This window comes from Onychomys torridus, chromosome 1 (assembly GCF_903995425.1).
Source record: "Onychomys torridus chromosome 1, mOncTor1.1, whole genome shotgun sequence".
Taxonomy (NCBI): Eukaryota; Metazoa; Chordata; class Mammalia; order Rodentia; family Cricetidae; genus Onychomys; species Onychomys torridus.
In genome coordinates this window covers 82589543-82611664 of record NC_050443.1, presented here as the reverse complement: position 1 = coordinate 82611664, position 22122 = coordinate 82589543, and the positions used below count along the sequence as shown (strand labels likewise).

The window sequence follows — 22122 nt, the reverse complement described above, 5'->3', positions numbered from 1 at the left end:
GACCAAGGTTGTGCAAGGTGTCACACCCTAGGCACTGGGCTCAAAAAAGCCAGCCCATGCACCAGACAGATCCTGATCCCCCTGCCTGGGGGCCCCCAAAATACTTCAAGCTAAACAACTATCTCCCATATCCAGAAGGCCTAGTCTAGTCCTGTGGGGGCTCTACAGCTATTAGTCCACAGTTCACAGGTTTCCACTAGTGTGGCTGGTCATCTCTGCATGTTTTCCCATCATGATCTTGACATCCCCGGCCCACAGAATCCCTCCTCTCTCTCATCAATTGGATTCCTGGAGCTCAGCCTGGCACCTGGCCATGGATCTCTGCATCTGCTTCCATCAGTCACTGGATGAAGGCTCTATAATGAGAGTTAGGGCATTCACTAGTCCGGTCACCAGAGTAGACCAATCCAGGCACCCTCTCATGCAAACACAAATATAATAAATAAAAAAGGAGAAGAAAATAAATAAATAAATAAAATAACCTTCCACAAAAAGACCAATAAACCAGGAGTAAATATAAGAGAATATGAAAAATTATATTACAAGATAGAATATAGGAGTCCCTGGGAAATGAGGAAAAATAAAATTTTACTTAAAGACTATGTAGGATCTAGTAGATGATGGAAAAATCTTACAGAAGATGCAGGGCTTAACACTGGCCTGAAAAAGTCTCAATGATTTGCAATTGTGTGTGTCAATAAGATAGAAATGAATATTGAGCATATAACTGAGTGAAGAAACAATCCCAAAGAACATCTTCAGAATCTAACTGTATATGTTTCAGATTTCCTAAAATGAAAAATGGCTCATTCAAAATATAAACAAAGATAAAACTGAAAAGAAAAGAATTACTATCAATAATAATAATAATAATAATAATAATAATAATAGTAATAGTAATTCCTTAAACTCTGGGGAGAGGCAAAGGATATAACAAGATGTTTGACCCACAAAAACATTCTCTGGGAAATTGACAATGGTACATTCTTAAACATGTTAGCTGCTTTATAAACATCGTTATACATGGCTAGGAAAGTATGTGTTTGTATGGTGTCTCCTGTGATGATGGTATATTTCAAAATAAAAATCTCAAAATATACAGAGCATAAAAAAAGAGTAGAAACAATTTCAGTCAAGTCTTCTTAGATGTACTCTTAAAGAATCTCAGTAGTCATGAGCATACCACTGTGATAGCCTGAGAGTCAGATACATGAGAGCTGGTACAGGCGTTCACATATGGTGTAGTGCCTACTTCATTGTATATACTTCACTTTCTGAATTTCTCTTTATATACAATTACAAAGAGAACTTAAAGGGCTTGCAACATAGAGCCTAAGCAGTAAACTGACAATAGAGGAAAACAGTGTCATGAAAAAAGTGAGTTATAGAACAACTAAAAAAATCAGAAGAATGAGGACTGAATGTCCTTTTGGTATTTGTTTATGATCTGAAATATTAGTGGATATACTACAAAAAACATATGTTTTATAGTTGCAGGAGATAATGATAAAATAGTCTAATAATGTATTTGTGCATATTTTAGAAATATATTATTATTTAAACAGAACACGTTTGTTTATTATATCAAGTAATTTTCCTATATGTTAAAGGCGTAATAGTACTATGTAATTTCAGCAATACATTCAGTTGAAATATGCATTTTGCTCAATTACATTTTCATCATTGTGATTTAATAATAATAATTATGGGATACACTATGATGTTTAAATATATGTATGCATTGACAAATGGTAAATGAAGATATTTAGCACATTCCTTTCTTAAACAGTTATATTTCTCCTAGACAAAGCATTCCAAATACTCTCTTCTAGTATTTTTCAAATACACAACTCACTATTGTTGACTAGATTTATCCTCCTGAGACATTTGAGCCCTTGCCCAACAGTGACACTGATCCCATGGAGAAATTTCTTCACTCTTTCCTGCCTTTATACTTTCTGCAACTTCTGATAACCACTATTCTAATCTAAACTTCTATGAAAACCATCTTTAAGTCATATCAGAATTTTTTTTCTGATTTACATAAATGGGAATTAGTAACCCTTTCTATTGGTAGTGCAATGGCAGTGGGAAAGATGACCAGTTCATTCTATACTTGTTTTGTGACACATGATATGTAATGGTAAGGCTCAGAAAAAAAAAAAACCCCAAAACAAGACATCATTGTCTTTTTACTTGCTAGCATATGCATGAAAACTAAAATGACTGTATGCATCTTATTGTCAAAAAATGAAGTAGTCCAAGAGTAAAATGCAACAAATTCAATATTATGAGACAATGGGGCAGGAAAGGGGAGGAGGACTGACAGAAGGGATGTCTGTTTGGGGTGTTATCCATAATGTGATAATATCCATTCACATATATAAATGAAACTGCCTTAACAAAACCTACTGTTTTGATGCTAACTGAAATAATATAAAACACAAAAGACTGGTTGACTTAAATAGAGTAACAAAGAAGAAATTTGATCTCCAATCAACTCATAGAGAATCATGAAGGACAACAAAGTTGTCAGTTAACAGATAATACATGTCAGTTTAAGATGCTTTCCATTATTTCAAATGCAGTAGCAATCATGGTGAACTTTGCCATGGGCTTTTATTCAGAACCTATGCGTGGAATTGTCCCTTCCTGTCTTAGGACATCCTCAATAATGAGATAAACAAATGGTTTACAAATAACACAGAAAGATTCTCAAGAAATGTGTTTTCTGAGTGGGAAGATGCCATATGTGATAACAACATTCACAGTTCAGTATTTTCTATAATTGTGATTGAAATCACATATGAGGAAGGGGAATTTTCATGGATGTAGAAGTGTGTGTGTGTGTGTGTGTGTGTGTGTGCGTGTGTGTGTGTGTGTGTGTGTGTGTGACTCTTATAATTAAACATAGAAATGGAAGATGGAGAGGTGAGACTCATGAGAGTTATGCATTGACATCTAGAGTTATTTGAAACACATGCAGCCTGGAGAGTGTATTCTACTGTTGAAGTTACACATATACAATTCCACTCCCCAGATTCTTCAAGTAGAGCAAATGCCCATGCCATAGAACTTTAGATATTTCTGCAGATATGCCACTGCAAAAGGTCTTCAGGTTTTCAACACTTAAAGTTATTCAAATTGGTACATATACAGCTATCAAGTCTTGCTGTTAAGGTGGGACAATTTGATGTTTGGGTATATGTATACACTGGATAAGTTTATAGCTGTTTAAATGTATCTACTGAAACATTTATCATTTCCCCAAGTTGAAGATACCTCAAATCCTGTTGCTGAGATTTGTGAAGCATATGTACCTTTGTCGTTATCTTTATATACCCTGATACAAACAGCACAGCAGAACATTTTTTTTGAAAGTTTAATTAGTTTTATTTTGTGTTCATGAATGTTTAACCTGCATGTATATCCATAGATTCATGTGTGAAGTGTTCACAGAAGCAAGTAATGGGCATTGGATCCTAGTGAGATCCAGTCTCTAATTTTTTTTTTTTTCATGACAAGGTTTCTCTGTGTAGTTTTGGTGCCTGTTCTGGATCTCAGACTATAGACCAGGCTGGTCTCCAACTCAAAGAAATCCCTCTGGCTCTGCCTCCTGAGTGCTGGGATTAAAGGCATGTGCCACCATCACCAGGCCCATCTTTATAATTTTTTGATAAATAAATAAAGTAACAATAATAAAGAAAATTGATGTCATGCCTTATGGGGTGTAGAACTGATTATCTTACATGATTGTTTAGGAAGAAATGTTGCAATTATATTATCATCTCAAAATTTAAAAAATAAAAGAAAACTAAAGAAAATTGTCAACATTTCAGTTCTTCAGGATTTATTATTCACAATGAAAAGACAATTTCAAGGCTCCTTCCATATTGGAATATAGTAATATTCTTTTAAGGGAAGTATTTTTGTACTCTTTTTGTTTGTTTGTTTGTTTGTTCATTTGTTTGTTTTTTGAGACAGGGTTTCTCTGTGTAGCTTTGCACCTTTCCTGGAATTCGCTTTGGAGACTAGGCTGGTCTCGAACTCACAGAGTTTGTGGGAGTAAACAAGCACATTCTGACTGCATTTAAAAATCCTGTTCTACAAGATGTAATCCACAGCTGGCACTCTTATTGAGCCAAGAACCTATGTCTAGACAGGTCATAGTCCATAGGGAAGAACCTAATACTATTATTCTGCTACATGGACAGAATATTGAACCAATTGCTAAGGACTTACCATTATACCTATAGATTAGTGCATCTCTCAATAATCATCAGAGAGGCTTCTGTTTGCAGTCAACAACTAACACTGTGACTCACAACTGACTAAGGTGAAGAAAATAAGAGGCTTATGAATATTCATCCCTAAATAGAACATCAATGATGTATCCTTTCTCCTCAACACTCAGGTGATGGATGAATATAATGAAACAATGTCTTTTGAACACAGCTATATGTTCATATAAGTCTATATGAACTTATATCATAATTGTTAGGAAGGCTCAAGCCAGACCAAATCTCTGCATGAGGTTGGAAATGGGCACTAGTCCCACCCCCAACTGAGGAACTGTTGGCAAGTGATAGCTGTTAAGAGAGAGGAGGAATCAGTTTTCTCTAATAGCATAGCCGTTGGCAAGATCAGAGTCCAATGAGAGGCCATGCAGTGTTCAGACTGAACAAATGGGTCTTGATGGATGTTAAAAATAAAGGACACAAACTTAGGAGGTTAGAGAAGGAAAGTGGATTTGGGAAGAATTTAGTGAGGAGTGTGAATATGATCAAAACATGTACAAAATTCTCAAATTACTAATATAATTATTAAAAATAAATATCCCACTTAGCTAAAGTAGATAACCTTGTATCATATATCATGAGACATTATACTTCTTTTCAAAGATACTTCAGTTGTACTTATGGTTCAGTGCAGGTCAACCTTTATTATTTTTCTGAAAGAAGAATATGGGTTCAATTTCACTTCCTTCCCAATAATATTTTAGACATTTATTTTAATTTTTTACTGTTTGATATTTTCATACAAACATAATTTGCATTGTTCAAATCTATCCCTGATTTACTCCCCTTGAATATTAACCCCCAATAGCATGTGCTTGTTTTTGAAGCCCCCTGAGTTAACTTGGACTTGTATGAGTGCACTGGGTAGGACTATCAAATTGGAGCATGAGTAACTTCTCTTAGATTGAATCCCTGGAAAAAACTGACTCTCCCTCCATCAGCAACCATTGCTGGCAATAGCTCCTCAGATTGTTTTAAGATATAAAAAGCTCTTCCCAGATCCATGCTGGGAATTTTGGCTGACTTGATTCTGTGCAGGCCTTGTGCATGCAGTCACAGCTGCTGTGAGGTCATGTGTGTAGTGGCCTTGTCATTCCAGCAGGCAGTTTTTCCACAGATGTTTACTACCTCTGGTTCTTACAATCTAACCCCACTGTCTTCATGATGATCCATGAGCTTGAGTGGAGGGTTTGATACCAATGTCTCCTCTACTGCCCTTTTTCCTCTGTACATTGATCAGTTGTAGGTCTCTATTTAACTGCCATCTGTCTACTATAAGAGGAAACTTCTCTAATAGCAGGTAAGAAGAGATGTACTAACCAAGGGATGTAAAGATAAGAACTTTGTGGTGGGTAACTTAATATTTTGTTTATTAAGCAGTAATATAGTATTGAGTTATCCCCTAGGGTCACCACCACCCTGACCTAGTTAGCCACCACTTTTGGCTCCAGTTAATGATACCTGGCATGAGTTCTGTCTTGTAGAGTGGGCACTCAGAAACTTTTTGGTTACTCCTATAGAGTTGTACTGGTGTGCTTATCTTGAAAGGGCAGTTGTGAATAGAGCTAACAGGTTTCACAGCTGGGTGATGTTATTGACTGCTTTCTCCTCAAATAGCATGCAGAGAACCTTCCAGTAGCATGATAGCCATGTGGGGTGTATCTAGATTCTACTATATAAGCTGTGTGTGTGTGTGTGTGTGTGTGTGTGTGTGTGTGTGTGTGTGTGTGTGTGTGTGTGTATACTAACATGGCTGGGCTGGAGAGATGGCTAATGGGGCTGGAGAGCTGACTCAGAGGTTAAGAGCACTCTCAGCTCTTCCATAAGTCCTGAGTTCAATTCCTAGCAACTACACTGTGGCTCACAACTATCTATAATGATATCTGGTGCACTCTTGTGACATGCAGGAATATATTCAAGCAGAACACTGTATGCATAGTAAATAAATAAATCTTAAAAAAAGAAAACATTGTGATTTGTCTTTTGAATTTTTATTTCCTTTAACATAAGGGTATACAGTTTTCTACAGATTTCAAAAGATGAAAAAATGTTTTGATACAATTCAGTATATCTTCATCAAAAAGTTATATACAAATGTGCATATATAATAATAATTAAAGATGAGTTCATAAATTTTAGACAGAGTGGGGAACACAGGAGGAGTTGAATGGATATAATGATCTATATCACTCATATAAGAAATTCTCAAAATATTAAATTAATAAAAACAGCTTCTGCAAAGGACCTGTGAGATGGGTCATCAGTTAAGACTGTTTGCCACTCTTGAAAAGAACCAAAGTTGAAATCCAATGTTGTGAAACTCACTATTATCTATAAATTCATCTCCCAGGTATCCAAGTCTCTCTTTTGGCCTCCACGGTCACTCAAACATATGTGGTAAGTGAACAGAGAAAGACACAAGCAGACATAAAAAAGAAAAAAAACTTTTTAACTTCAGATGCAACTAGAACATCAGCATATTAAATACTAGACACTGTGGCTTGATTTTGTATAGGTATTGCTTAGACAACTACAGTTTCAATGAATCGATGAGTGCAGTGGTCCTATGATTGTACATGAGACATTGTTTTGTCCCGTCCTCCTTGATCTCTGGCTCTTGCTATCTTATCTTTAGTTATCATCCCTGAGACATTGTGGAGGGTGTGATAAAGATGTCCTGTTTGTGGATGAGCACTCCAGAATCTCTAATTCTCTGTACTTTGACAAGTCATGAGTTTATGAGGGGTAGAATGGTAAGTAGGGGTGAATTTAATTAATTTAGAAGGTAAGGGGAGGATATCAGGATAATTATAATCAAAATTCATTTGATGAAATGATCAAAGAATTAATAAAATATATAAAGAATATATAAGATTACAATAGCTAATAATTATAGTAAGTGGAGTAAATGGAGAAACCAAAAAGTATTCCCCCCAAAATAATAAACCTGACAAAGTGGTCTACTCTCATTACTCTTATTTAATCTAGTACTTGAATTCTTCACCAGAGCAATAGGGGAAGAAAGATATTGAATGAACATATGAATTACAACAATGACCAGCATAGTACAACTCCCCTAGAAGTGTCATAAAATGCCATAGTTGCAGTCTTTTCTTGGTGGCAATCAACAGTTTTTTAAATGGATTTGGCATGAAGAAAATCTTGTCTGGTACCAGAAACCCAGACAATTATCTGAGGCTTGTAAGGTCATGGGTCCTAGAGGAGAACTTACAGCCAACACTGTATTAAACTAGCATAATTCCTAGCCTCATTCTAAATGTTTATGCTCCCACCCATCATTCAGTCACAAAGAATCTTCTCTGCAACAGATTGAAAGCATTACAGAAAATCACAATCAACCAAAAAGCAGAATATAAGTGGTTGTGGGTGCCTAGTCAGTCCCAGTTGATCCATTCATAATGCAACTCCTCTACTGAAGGCTCAGGAAATATTGAGGGAGAAATATTTTAAAAGCCAGAGGAACAGAATATTGGCTCTGAGACCAAATCTCCTAAAAATATCATGGAAACTATACCCATGAAGTCTCAATAATGTGGCTGATTGAACAAGATCTGAACAAGAACAACACAAACAGAACTGCGACTATGAAAGGGGATACATCTCATGGGGCACCAAGCCTAGACAAAAACCTACAGAAAACCTAGGAATGCTTAGAATGGGAGTAAATAGTTTGCCCTGGAAATGGCCACACAATTCAAGGGCCAATATCAAGTGTTCTACCCTGAAATCATACACTATTAAGACTGAGCAAGGTGTATTTATATATTTAGGGATATACATACATATGTGTGTATGTATGTGTGTGTGTGAATGACAACATATAAGAAAAAGAGGCCAGAATAAAGGATTAACTAAGGTACAAGTTACATGGGAGTGGTCAAAGGGAAGAAATGAAAAAGAGAAAATGAAGTACTCATATACATGCATAGTTTTATATGTATATAATAAAAATAAATGACATATATTTGACTGATTTTTGAGATCATAATATAATTACATCATTTCCCCCTCTGTTTTCCTCCTTCAAAATCATCACATACATCCCTTCTTGCTCTCTTTCATATTCAAGGACTCACTTTCATTAACCATTTTTATATGCATATATTCATATGTAATACATATACATTTATAATTTATTCATAAAAGTAATAAAAATGAAAAATGATTAAGTGAATTCATCATGTGGCATCTAACCCTAAATTGAACTAATCATAATATATGTCAAAGACATGGCCTCTTCTTTGTTATTTAATTATGTCAGTGGCTCAATTTCAGAAAACATCAGTTCTGGAAAGAGGAAAACGTTTGAAGCTCATAGAAATGACTTCAATTATTAGTGGACAAAATCTCTAATTTTGTAGATGAGATATAAGTACTGTTCATCTTTTTTAAAATAATTTAAAATGCATGATGAAAAGCAATACCTAATTTTTCAGAGAAAAAATACAATTATTTATACAATATATAATATGCTCTTATTATTTATCCAGATATACAGATTTTTTTATACACTGAGGCAATAATTTTGATTCATTATTTATTTATTTTTTATGTCTTTTCTTGTATTTAATTGAGAATTATAAAGAATTTTAGTATTATGTCTCTTACATCTCTTTAAAGAAACTAGTGATGCTTTGTGATTTTTAACACACTCATCACACTTTCAACTAGAAGTATTCTTTTCAAGGAACTACATGTACCTTTAGAAGTCTCTCATAAGTTCTAACCCATCCTTTAAATATTTTACTTTTCATTCTATCATTCATCTGGTAACATATATTACCTTAGTCTGAATACTTTTTTGACACACTAGGTAAATATTAAATATGTGAAACAAAATGAATGCTTTAGTTTTATTCTTTTCTGGTGTATTCTTTCTTCACATGCACTAGAGTCTTTTACCTCCTTTAATTTGCATATTTCAGAAGGATTGTGTTTAAAATTCCTATACAACACAACATACCTGCTTCAAATGTTCTTGTTTCAAGTAAGTTCATGTTGTCTATATTTACTGACTCACAGGATGTTGAACTAGCAATTAGAATGCTAACTTTCCTTCTCTGATGAAAGGAAGAGACATGATCAATTTTGAGCTTTTTCACAAAGATGTAAGTATTATAAAATGCTATACTAGACATAGAAAAATCATACTTGAACATAATAAAGAATGTATATTGTTCATTCATGGCCTTGACATTGTACAGTTATTGTGCTGGTGGCCAAAGCTGCTGTTAATTACTCTGAAGTAAAGACTGCAGTGACAGTATTCAGACTTCTACATATGAAATTTAAACTGAAATCCTTGTGTTTATTTTACACTGAAATTTGTCACTAAGTATAGAGACAGTATATTATATATACTTAAATCTAAAGACAGAGAAATTGACAGGAAGCAATATTACAATGGGTAATATGTACATAATCTGAAGCAGAACTGTATAAAGTGAAGATACTGAATGAAAAGTTCAATTAGACATGGTTTACATAAAATTAAAATAAAAGACTAATACACAAATATTGCATCACACCATAAATCTCTTCTATGAAAAATAACATAAAAGAAAAATAGCATTTTACAATAGCATCATAGCAAAAATTAAGCTCCATTATTTCATGAGGCATATTCTTCTATCAAAATGTTATTTAAATGATTTAGGGTTTAGTAATTTTCAATTGTGAGAAGAGGCTCAGTACTCGGTCCCGAATCTGTTTTGTCTTGATACCATATACCAAGGGATTGACTGTGGGGGCCACTAGAAGGTACAGGGTGGACAAGATGATGTGGACACTTGGAGATACATTCTTGCCAATGCGATGAGTTAGAAAGCTAAACAGTCCAGGTGTATAGAAGGCAAGAATGGTACACACATGGGCAGCACAGGTGCCCAGGGCTTTAGAGCGGGCATTCTGGGAAGAAAGTCTAAACACTACTTGGAGAATTTTTACATAGGATGTGGCTATCAGCCAAAGATCCAATAGTATCACAGAAAGGGCCACTGAGATTCCATATGCTCTGTTAATGAGAGTGTTAGCACTGGCTAACTTCACCACAGCCATATGCTCACAGTAGGCATGATGGATAACACAACTTGTGTAGTAGGGCAGCCTCTTAATGAGAAGAGGACAAGGCAAAACCATGAACAGAGCTCGGCTCAAGCCAGCAAAGCCCAGTTTAATAACCATAGATGTTGTAAGGATGGTTGAATAATGTAGTGGGATGCAAATGGCCACAAAACGATCAAAAGCCATAGCCACCAGGATGGCTGACTCAAAAATGCAAAGTGTGTGGATAAAGTACATTTGTGTTAGACAGACATCAAACTCAATCCAGTGTTCATTAAACCAGAAAATACCAAGCATTTTCAGGGCTGTGGAACAGGTTAGAAGCATATCAGTCACTGCCAGCATGCAAAGGAAGAAATACATAGGCTGGTGGAGGCTTGGTTCTAGTTTGACAGTAGCAATGATTATGCTGTTCCCCAGCAAGGTCAGGACAAACAGGAAGCAGACAGGAATGCTGATGAAGCAATGAAAATTTTCCAAGCCAGGAATACCAACCAGGTAGAAAAACGAAATGTAGTGATGTGTTGTATTGTTTACCATGTTATAACTAGGAATATTTCAAGTTTAGCAAATAATAACTAGGATAATCTCCAAAATGCAGAGAAGATTGCAAAGCATTTCTTTCAAGGATCTTATGTTTGGAATCTAGAAATGCAAACCTAGAACTCCATAATGCTAGAAATGCTCAGATAAACTAACCCATCCTATGGAGCATGAGCAACATTATCTGCAAAAGAAAATATTAAATTCACAATATATGTTAGTTTTTTATTTTATCAACTGAATAATTAAATCTTACTGAAAGTTTTTTATTTTCTATGGAAAGTGAAGTTAATAAAATAACTATATATTGTGTTTAAGTTAATGATTTTTGAGAAATTGTAATAAAATATGGAAACATAAACAAAACATGCAAATACTGCAATTAGAAAATATTTTGATATATCATTCTTTAAAATGATGCTGTTATTGTTTGACATCATAACTAAATAATTGAACATTCAAATAAGGTATAATAAGACAAAGAATGTCATAGACAAAATATAATTTAACATCTATCAAAGTCAAATTATACATATTTCATATTTTTAAGGGTAAAAATACATATTTAAATAACCTCTTAACTTCATTTTCTATTTTAGCATTCGACAGATATTCCTTTGGTAAAATATGAATAGTTCACATGTGTAGACATGGTTTATTTTAAGAGATATCCTAAAGAAACAAAAAGAAAGAGAAGCAAAATCAGTTTGGTCTTGTTAAGGTTGCACTCTTCCATAGGAAAAGAAGGAGGAAGAGAAGGAGGAAGGGTATGATAAAGAGGATTGTTGATAATTAGCTACCATCAGGACAACACAGGCTGTCTTTCCTGTATAATAACTAACATGTGGCATATCTATATTACACAAATAAAATTTTCTGTTTGGGAGATTCTGCTATTTCTACCAACTTACTTGATGGAAATGTGAGCTATCAACAGGCTCCAGTTTCATTTCACGGACTTGGAAGTTTATTATAGATAGCTCAAGTTTGGATTTTAATATGTTCAGGGAAAGATGTTACTCTAAAATTATGGTCTTTTATGACTTATACTAAACAAGATTAACCTCTTCAAATGACATCTGGTGTTAGACAATCAAACATACAACTGACAATGTAGATATAACAGGGCTTTATGTTAAGTGCAGTTGTGAACATGAGCGGCAACTTAGCACACCTTGATTTTTTTTCTCATAATTTAGTGAAGAAATCTTAATGATATAAATAATGCATTTGTTCTTGCTCAATATGTGGAATAATTACAAGCTTATCACTGTGTTTCCTAAAAGTTTATCTCCAGGATGGAAATGTGTATATTCCGTTTTAAGAGAAAAGAAGCAAAGGCATTTCCTCTAAGATATCTTTTCCTAGGTTCCTAGGTGTGCATATTTGCTGACATTTTATTTGGTGGCAACACTAGTCACCCAGTCATAAACATCAGATGTCTTACAAGGGTCCTTGTCACCTGGATTCTATTAACTCTGATGTTTCACCAACAGTTTCTAAGTCTTGTCCTGTTAGTTTTCCTCCTTTTCCATACAATGTCAGTTTCATTCATCAGACTTGGAGCACAAGAAGGAACTTACAGAAAGCCAATAAATGGACAATCAGTTCTTAGGGCAGACCAGAAGCTCTTAGCATATTGTTTATTTACACAAGCATTTCATAGATACTTTTTCAACTTTTACCTAAAGCCTTACATGGACAGCGTACTCACAGTTATTGTCCAAACTTTCTTTTCTTCAACAACAATCTTGGAACAGTCTTTCCAATTTGTGTCAGGAGTAACATAATAGGAAATCACCTCGTAACAGAGAATAACAATTATTTCATGAACAATAAGATCTTTGGAAATAATTGCTTCATAACTGTTCAGATACCTATTAGTTATCATTCAAATATATAACATATAATGCCATTTCTTTGTGTTCAGCATTCACGTCTCATTTGCCTTTATCTTCTCTATATTGGAATTGTCATATGATCTATGATACAGTGAATATGGTGTTGCATCACGTAGGCAGCACTCTGTAAAGCCAGTAGCCCTGGTTCTTTTATGCTAGTCAAATACTCAGGAGGCCCCTCAGATTCACAGAGGAGATGTCCCTTGGAAAACCCAGAATCACAGAGAAAATGATTAAAACATCATGTAGCACAGAACATTATAATGTCCCCCTCTTCAGTCAGGTTAGCTAATCCTGTACATTCTACAAATTATATAAATTAAATTGAGATAATCTTCATCCTCTAAGCCTTAATTTCATTTTCATGGAAATTTCTCTCAGGATGCTTTATCTGACGATTCTTTGGGGCTTTGCTCTACTTTATTGTATATGAATTTTATTCAATAACCTGGAAGAATGAAATCTCATCATTACAATAAAGGAAGATGGATGACCCTGGAAGAAACTATGTCAAATTAACCAGGCACAGAAAGATAACCCTTAAGCTCTCACTCATATCTGGTACTTAGAAAAGCTGATCTCACAGAGGAGGTTAGAAGAATGGTTACCAGTCCATAGGAAGTATAAAGGAGAAGATGACAAGAGCTTTGTCAATCGTTGTATTGAATCTAGTTAGATAGGAGGAGAAGCACGTTCTCATGCACAATTGCAAAGTCAAATGACTAACGTGAGAACATTGTATTATATGCTTCAACACAGTGAAAGAGAAGATTTTCAATGTTTCCACCACAAAATATACAGTGTTGGAAGACTGAATACCTAACTGTCCTGATTTTATCATGATTCCACATGTAGTTATGTTCACTGAAACCACACAATGTACATGCAGTAAGCCTGTATGGTAATTATTTGACCAATAACATAATACTTATATTTTACGAAATTTATTCTAAAGATAAGAGAATGTCCTCTTATATTTTCTCATGTAAATTTAGACATTTTGTTTGTATTTAGACCAGTGTTTAATCCCAAATTACTGTGTATTTATGATTTCACTTGAGGTAAAAATTCACTGTGATTTCTTTTGTTCATTCCATTTTCTACTCTCAATTATGGTGCATAATTTACTGCCTTATTCAAAAATTTTATAAAACCCTATTAGCCATACAAATGTAAGTTATATATACATGTGCTGGAGATTCCCTTCACAATGATTTTTTTAAACAGCTTTGCTAACAAATAGTATTAAGGAAAGATGTAAAATAACCACAATATTAAGGAAAGTCGGTAGATATTTATTTTTTTCGGGGGTGGTGGTGGTTTTGAGACAGGGTTTCTCTGTGTAGCTTTGTATCTTTTGTGGATCTCACTCTGTAGACCAGGCTGGACTTCAACTCACAAAGATCCGCCTGGCTCCGCCTGGGATTAAAGGCGTGAGCCACCACCACCCGGCTAGTTATTTAATTTTGTGGAAGATTGTTTATCTTACTCTCCATTAACCTTTTAGTGTTTGCAGAAAGTCCATTATTAGAGGCAAAAGAAAAGTGAATTTTCAAGGGAAATATTTAATTTTAATATTAATACAAATTATATAAACCTGGGTTTTGCAGTTTACCTAAAACCAAATATTGCAACACAAATACAGATGCATCCATACAATATAGTCCTAGAAGAGGGAGCAATTTGAGAAGAAAGTCACTAGCAGGAGGGAAGAAAGGGGGACAGGAGAAGACTTTGGAGCGTGATTGTAGTCAGAGTGCGTGATATACTTGAATGTAAATATAATTATACTATTTATACCTTGTAAAATGAATATATGTTAAAGAAATTTGTTAAAATATGTAGAGATATATATTAATAATACAGTTCTTAAAAAAAGAATCACATTCTACTTTCTGGATTTTGAATGTAGAGCTTTTGAAGGCATGGATTTCTTAGCTGTGGTATGCAAGTACCTAGCTAGGCATGGAAAAGTTTTTTATTTGGATTCAAGGCAAAAGTTGTGCCAGGAGAATTTCTTTTCTTTTTTGCTAATGTTTTTGTTTGTGTTTGTCAGTGTCATAATGTATTAAATGTTCTGTGTTCATATTTGTCCCCCTGATATTGTCTTCTAAACCCTCTCCTACTGCAGTTGAACCCTTTCTTCTTCCCAACCTGTCCATCATCCTCTGCTTCTGTGTAGTGTGCGTGTATATCTGTGTGTGCATGTTTGCAAGCCTGTGTAAGTAACTACAACTACAGTATGTACATGATTCTAAAGGCATGACATACTCCGAAGACAGAGTTTCGTAGATGTTTCTCCCCATCTCTGTCTCTTGAAACCTTTCCAATGATCTGCCTGGCCTTGCTTGATGAGGTGAGATTGATGTTCAGTTTAGGGATGAGGACACAAAAGTGACCCATTCTTAGTACTTTGATAATTTTATGAGACTCTGAATTAAGCATTACTCTCTGCTAATGTAAGAATTTCATTAAAAGGCATGTTTATAAACTGTGTATTTTACAAAGAACCTTAATGTGCCAAAATAAACTGATTTTCATCCACAAAAGCAAAGTGAAAACCAAATAAACTGTATAGAAATTATTTCTTTATTGTAGCTAGCTTTATGTGCAAAGATTAATTTATTAATGAATTTACTACATGTAGCTAAGGAAATATTTTCTTAATAAGATTAGTCATATTAATTACTTATGTATAATTCTTAATTATGCCTAGACATAATTCCCTAAGTACCAGATTATTTCGTTAATGTAGGTATGTCCATATGAGCAAAAGTTTAAAGTGTTTAGATGTAAAGATTGTTCATGACATGGAGTGAACTCATGTTGCTGAAACCATTGACAAACCTGAATTTCATTTGACAGATTCACTGTAGCTTCCCACCTTTAGTTGCCCATTCCTATATGTAAATTCTCTTTTCTTTAATTTTTATTACTTTTCACACAAGCCTACAACAACAAAGTATACTCTAGTACTATTTATTTATTTATTGGTTTTCTGAGAGAATATCACTATGTTGTGCTGGATGGCCTGAAACACACTATGTAGAACAGGATAGAGATCCTCATAGAGATCTATCTGCCTCAGCCTCCCAAGCACTGGGATAAAAGACATGTGACACTATACCAAGCCTTCTACTAATTTTCAAACCATATTAAAGTGAGAGTTCTCCAAATACAACATTATATATCTTCCTCGGCACCACCCAAAACATTCATACTAAGAGCCATTTTACATTTTATTGAAATAAATATAAATTCCCTGAGTAGTTCGTTTTGTTGCAGGAAGTGTTCCTGTTTCACAGGAGACATGGAATAGGAAACTTTCATATATTTATAGAATTATAAGAGGATTGAACATTAAACTTATAAAAGTGTAAACACAGGTTAAAAAGAGACTTAATATGGGTTAAAAAATAACTAAATGCAGTTCAAGATAAGAAAACATCATTTCAGAGGTGTGAAAGGCATGACCAAGTATGGTAGTCAAATTCCAACTATGGTCTCAGCTGTGAAAAAAGTTACTCAATGAAAATAATTCTCAAGAGATCTTTCAACCCATGGGCTAAGGTTAAAAATATCTCTGTGAAATACATAGAAGTATATATATATATATACCTCTCCCCTATACTCATACCAGTAGGGCATGGCTATTTCACACATGCTTTATGGATATCACAAAAAAAGCTGGTGAGAGAATGTTTAAAACCTTCCCTTTAACATTCTTACTGACTCAGAAAAGCTATGAATCCACAAGGTAAGTTAGAGTCTTTCAATGGATAAAATTATAAATTCTTAAACTAACATCTCTGGATTTGTAAACAAGCTTGTATATTATTGGATGTCCAGGTTTCTGCCCACATGAAACTGGCATTAGAAATGATAGTAAAGCAGTTGAAGGAAATATTTGTAAGTTTTAAGAGAAAGCTTTTTAGACAGTAAGCATTCATAATTGTATCAAATTATTATCATTTAATATTCATATTATATTGCCAATTCCTATGCTGATATGTGATTTATCTTCTATTAAAATGTCTAATGTTTTCTATGTTGTTATGAATCAATACTAGAGAATACAAATTTTCAATCTCAGGTATGTGATGAAACTGTGGACCTAATTATATTTTAAGCAATAGCTATACTAATTTTATTTTAAAGACATTTATGTGTGTTATATTTGTGTCCTGAAATTGAAAAAAATACGTATTTTTTTCCTTACTGGAACTAAGGAAGAGAGGAAAGATAAGTGGAAATGGAGAGGAGAGACTGGGGAAAACAACAGAGCTAAAGAGAGGGATAGGACAATGTGCACAGGAAAATGGGATAAGTGCAGAGTGTGTTGGTGTGATGACATGCCGCACTTCCTTGCTAATACTAGTGTTGTCTGGAGAGGAGGATTCCAGTTAATGTGGAGAGTGATTGCTATCTTTCTACACAGATTTTCTGGAGACTTTATGTGAGGTTCCAGCATGGAAAATGGAGCCTGTGCATATTGGAAATTTCTGTAGATTTCTTTGCAGGTAGAAAACTATCCATATCCTCAATTTAGGCTTCCTGATAGTTGAAGTCAAACCTGTTGATAAATATATTCTGTGACTTTGCTGAAATTGATGATTTGTTCTACAAAATTTACTACTTAAGTGAATGTTTTATAAGACCAGAAAATGCATATTTTTATATGAGTCATTTTTATATAAATCACATCTTAATTTTAAAGTATTGTTCAGTGCTCTAAATAATTAAAGATTAAGGCCCTGATTCTAAGAGACTGCAAAGGATTCAAATGGGAGGCTTTGGAGAGAGGGAAGGGAAGGGGCACAGTGATGTAATTGTAATTTTCAAAATATAAAAACAAGACCCATGGCAACAAAAATATTGGTGTAAATTTTCACCTGGTTCTCTTGATAGATTTGAAAATAGAAATTTCTATGCTCCTTGGAAAGCCCTGCCAGTGTTAGGTGTTGGATACTGATGAGCCTTGACACTTTGCTGTGACTTTGTTTCTCTGACAGAAAATCAACCATGGTCTGGACTTCTATGCGATTTCTATTTCTATCTGATTCTATGCCCTGATCCTTGAGAAGCAGTATTAAGTATGAATAATTTTACTTTGCACTGCTATTTTATTTTCATGTTTGTCTTCAAGAATTTGAATAAGACAAGTGAAACAGATTACTCATTTTGGTACTAGAAAAAATTAGATCAATACGGAAAGTTTCACAACCTTCAAATAGGATTAAGAATTTCCCTGTTGTAGCACATGTGAAGGTTAGCAACAAAATCATTTAATGCTGAGACAGAATGTGAGTTCTGTCCCCAGGGCCCTCATGGGGCCCTGTGTGTTATCTTCTGGTCTTTGTATGCACTCTAGACCACACATGCCCTCCCACCTACAAACATGCATGTACTCACTCATATACACACACAAAGACACACACACACACACACACACACACACACACACACACACACACACAAAGACACAAATGCACAGAGAAGGGGATAATATAATTTATTTTTTAAATTAGAATCTCAAATAATTTGCAAGCTATTGATGCTTATACCAAGCAATGGCTTAACAAATAGAGTGTTCTCTTCATCCTTTACTCAGATGGAGAAAGAAAGAAAAACATGCTTTTTGGGGGTATTATTTAGCAGATATAGACATTTAGAATAAAAATTCAAAAACTGTATACTAATATATTTCGTGGTAACAAACAACATCAATCATACACACAAAAAATGAGGAGTTCTGCTCCTTCTGATCCACATATTTTCAAAGTAAACTGTGCTGTGTAAAAGAATTTTCAGAAAAGCATTCCATATGCTAGTTCACTTAGACGATCTTATTAATGGTCTTTGCCCTTTCATCTTCTTTAAACCAAAAACAATTGCTATTTCACTAGCTTCAAAGTATATATATACTGTAGATCATTTGCTTCTGTGTAATAAACTCTTCCAAAATTTTCTTTTACAGAACTCAACACTACACATACTCAGATTACTTTCTTCTTGCTCACTGGTATACCAGGATTAGAAGATACCCAGATTTGGATCTCAATCCCTTTTAGCTTCATGTACCTCTTAGCTGTGTTTGGCAATGTGCTGGTCATGGCAGTGGTAGTCTGGGATCGGAGCCTCCATGAACCCATGTATCTCTTCCTGGCCATGTTGGCATTCAATGATGTTCTCCTCTGTACCGTCACTGTACCCCAAATGCTACTCATTTTCTGGAAGGGTCCCTTGGCTGCTGCCTTCCCTGCCTGCCTCACACAAATGTTTTTTGTACATGCTCTGTTCCTCTCTGAATCTGCTGTCTTACTGGCCATGGCTTTTGACCGCTATGTGGCTATCTGCACACCACTGCATTACACAACCCTGCTTACAGGCTCTCTCATTGTCAAGGTCGGGCTGGCCCTGGTAGCTCGGAGTGTGGCTGTTGTCACTCCTGGTGTTCTTCTGATTCTCCGCCTAGACTTCTGTCATAGCAACATTATCCACCACACGTACTGTGAGAACATGGGCATCGCCAAGTTGGCTTGCAACAGCATTATCTTAAACAGCATTTATGGGCTCTCAGCGGCTCTCCTCACCACAGGGCTTGACTTTGTCTTCATTTCCTTGTCCTACTGGCTCATCTTGAAAACAGTCCTACAACTGCCATCCAGGGAAGCCCGGACAAAAGCCTTTGGCACCTGTGGAGCTCACATTTGTGTTATTTTGATATTCTACACCCTGGCCTTTTTCTCTTTCTTTACTCATCGCTTTGGGCACCATGTGGCCAGGCACACCCTCATCCTTCTGGCAAATCTTTATCTACTGATCCCCCCAACTATGAACCCCATTGTTTATGGAATAAAGACCAAAGAGATAAGGGTGCGAGTAGTAGGGCCCTGTTTCCACCCAAAATGATTCAAGTCTAATGAAACAGCAAAGAACAGGGAATCCAAGATAAACAAGGAGGCTTAAATAAAAATCACAAAAAAAAAAAAAAAAAAAACCCAGTCTGATCAGATCTAAATCCTGGAGCATTTAACATTCAATAAAAACATAATAGAATTCAAAAGAAAAAGAGCATAATGTTGGTTGTTTGGGGAGGTGGGGAGGATCTTGGAGGAGTCCTAAATACACTGTATGAAAATTTAAATTAAAAGAATGCACAAAATATTTTAAATAAGTAAAACTACAGAACATATTATTCACAAATGTTATTGTTGTGACATAATTAGGAAACTTATCACCAGGAAATCAGTGTACTAGAATATGTTAAATATTTTTATACTATATGTATTTTTCTATGTCAGTTTTCCATAGACAGAATAAAATAATTCCTTTGTGAGTTCTGGAATTACTAATTATCCTAGCCTCAAGAACAACAGAAATGAACGAATTTATAAATGCTTATCAGATAAACAATTTAATCAATCAAATAATAAAAGCTAATGATCATATATAATAAGCTCCATTATATACTTTATGTATCATATAGATCCAATACATAAAATACATTGTTTTATTTTCTTTTAATTTTTAATTTTTTCAAATTGAAGTAGAATTTTATCATTTTTCCCTTTCTATGTCCAAGTTACTCTCCCTCAATCCCCTCTGGTTTCCCATAGTCTTAAGTTGATAGCCTCTTTGACTTTTTTTTTACATACCTATTTATACATGTATGTTTGTGAAGATACACACACACACACACAAACACACACACACACACACACACACACACACACACATATATATATATATAAAGAAGATAGATAGATGATAGATAGATAGATAGATAGATAGATAGATAACCTGCTAAGTTCATTTTTTGTTGTTTGTGTTTTTATGATTCCAAGGCTGACCATCATCATTGGAAGTGCATAAGGAAACTCATCTCTGGGAGACTAACTTGCTTTCCTGAAGTCAAAAGACAATTTGCCTATCATTCAAATGCTTTTCCCTTAAATTTCCAAAAAATATCTATTTCTTACAGATTTTTAGATGTTCATGTAATAAAGGTGCTTTAGTTTTACATTCTAGAATTTTACTTTGTAAAGTCATAAACATGATGTTTTACTTAAGTAAGTCATAAACATGATTTTTTGTCAAACATTGAGTTATATAATGATATTCAAAAATAAAAATAATATATATGTAAGACCTGGGAAGGACAGAAGTCAGGCTGCTATAGACCCCACCCTCAGGGCACATGCTAGAGTAGGTGACTTAAGTTTAAGGGGTAGAGACTCTGGGACAAAAAATTTAATTGCCTCTCATTGAATATGATTGATAGTTTAGATCAATCCATAATATCTTTTAGTATAATATTCTGATTTGAGAATGAAAAAGTCTGTCTGGGATGTTCTTAATAAAAAGAATCATGAAAACTTAAGAGTAACATTCAGTATGCTCATTTGGCTGTTTAACTTTTTCTTTTAAAAATTTTTATAGCTAAATTTTTGTTTATGATTTTTTTATCCCTTTTTCTTCTTTGGCAAAAGCTAGCTTCAGACTCACAATTCTCCTCCTTAGCCTCCTGAATACTAGGACCCATTTGTATACCATTATGACTGATTTTCCTTTGTTTCTTTTATATAAACATACATCATTTTCCTAGTTTAATTCCCCATGATGAGCAATCTGAATGTTTGCATTCTATGGTGCCAGACTATGCATTTTCATCTAGAAGACTGACATAACCATGAAATTTAAATAATTTCCTTACTGCAAAATACTCACTTCTTAATAAGACAAAATATTTCCCTGATTTCAAGCAAAAAACTATGTTGTAAATGTAATAAAGTAATGCATTTATATGACCTGGTAGTTTTATTAATGTATTGAATGTCTTAAAAACTTTTTAAGAAGTCTTTTTTTTAAATAAATGTATAAAGTTGTCTCTATTTGCACGTATATTAAAGTGGCTGTTTCACACCATTGTTAAAATATGTTTTATTGTCTAAGCCAGTAGATTGAAAACTAACTTTTAGTGGGCTAACAAAGTGATTTGCAACAATTAAAAAATGTCAAATAATGCTTGAATGATAAAAAGGATAAACAAAAGCCATGCTTATTTTGGGAATTTCTTATATAGATATTACATCTATATCACTAAATTCACAAATTATTCAATTTTTATTCATATATATGCACATATAAATGAGTATACAGCCTATGGATCCATTTAGCAATTACTCATACATGTATGTATTCAGTGCTAACTAGTTAGACAATTTTTATTGGAGCTTGTCTTTCGAGTAAATGGATTCTTCCCCTCTCAGCAGCCATTAAATACTTACAGCCTT

At 34.4% G+C, this 22122-nt stretch overlaps 2 protein-coding genes across 2 annotated transcripts; one reads left to right on the top strand and one right to left on the bottom strand.

Moving 5' to 3' along the window:
• Nucleotides 1–9971: 9971 nt before the first annotated feature.
• On the bottom strand, nt 9972–10922 carry LOC118579150 (olfactory receptor 52K1-like). The gene has a single exon (XM_036180264.1). The coding sequence runs from the start codon at nt 10920–10922 to the stop codon at nt 9972–9974; it is 951 nt and encodes a 316-aa protein (XP_036036157.1).
• Nucleotides 10923–16570: 5648 nt separating this feature from the next.
• On the top strand, nt 16571–19738 carry LOC118576716 (olfactory receptor 52Z1-like). The gene is made up of 2 exons (XM_036176927.1): nt 16571–16583; nt 18804–19738. Exons 1-2 carry the CDS (start codon nt 16571–16573, stop codon nt 19736–19738), a joined length of 948 nt encoding a protein of 315 aa, XP_036032820.1.
• The last annotated feature ends 2384 nt before the right edge of the window (nt 19739–22122 follow it).

Bases quoted from the DNA above. Each gene is read 5' to 3' on its own strand.
- LOC118579150 (XM_036180264.1), bottom strand. From the start codon at position 10,922: ATGGTAAACAATACAACACATCACTACATTTCGTTTTTCTACCTGGTT.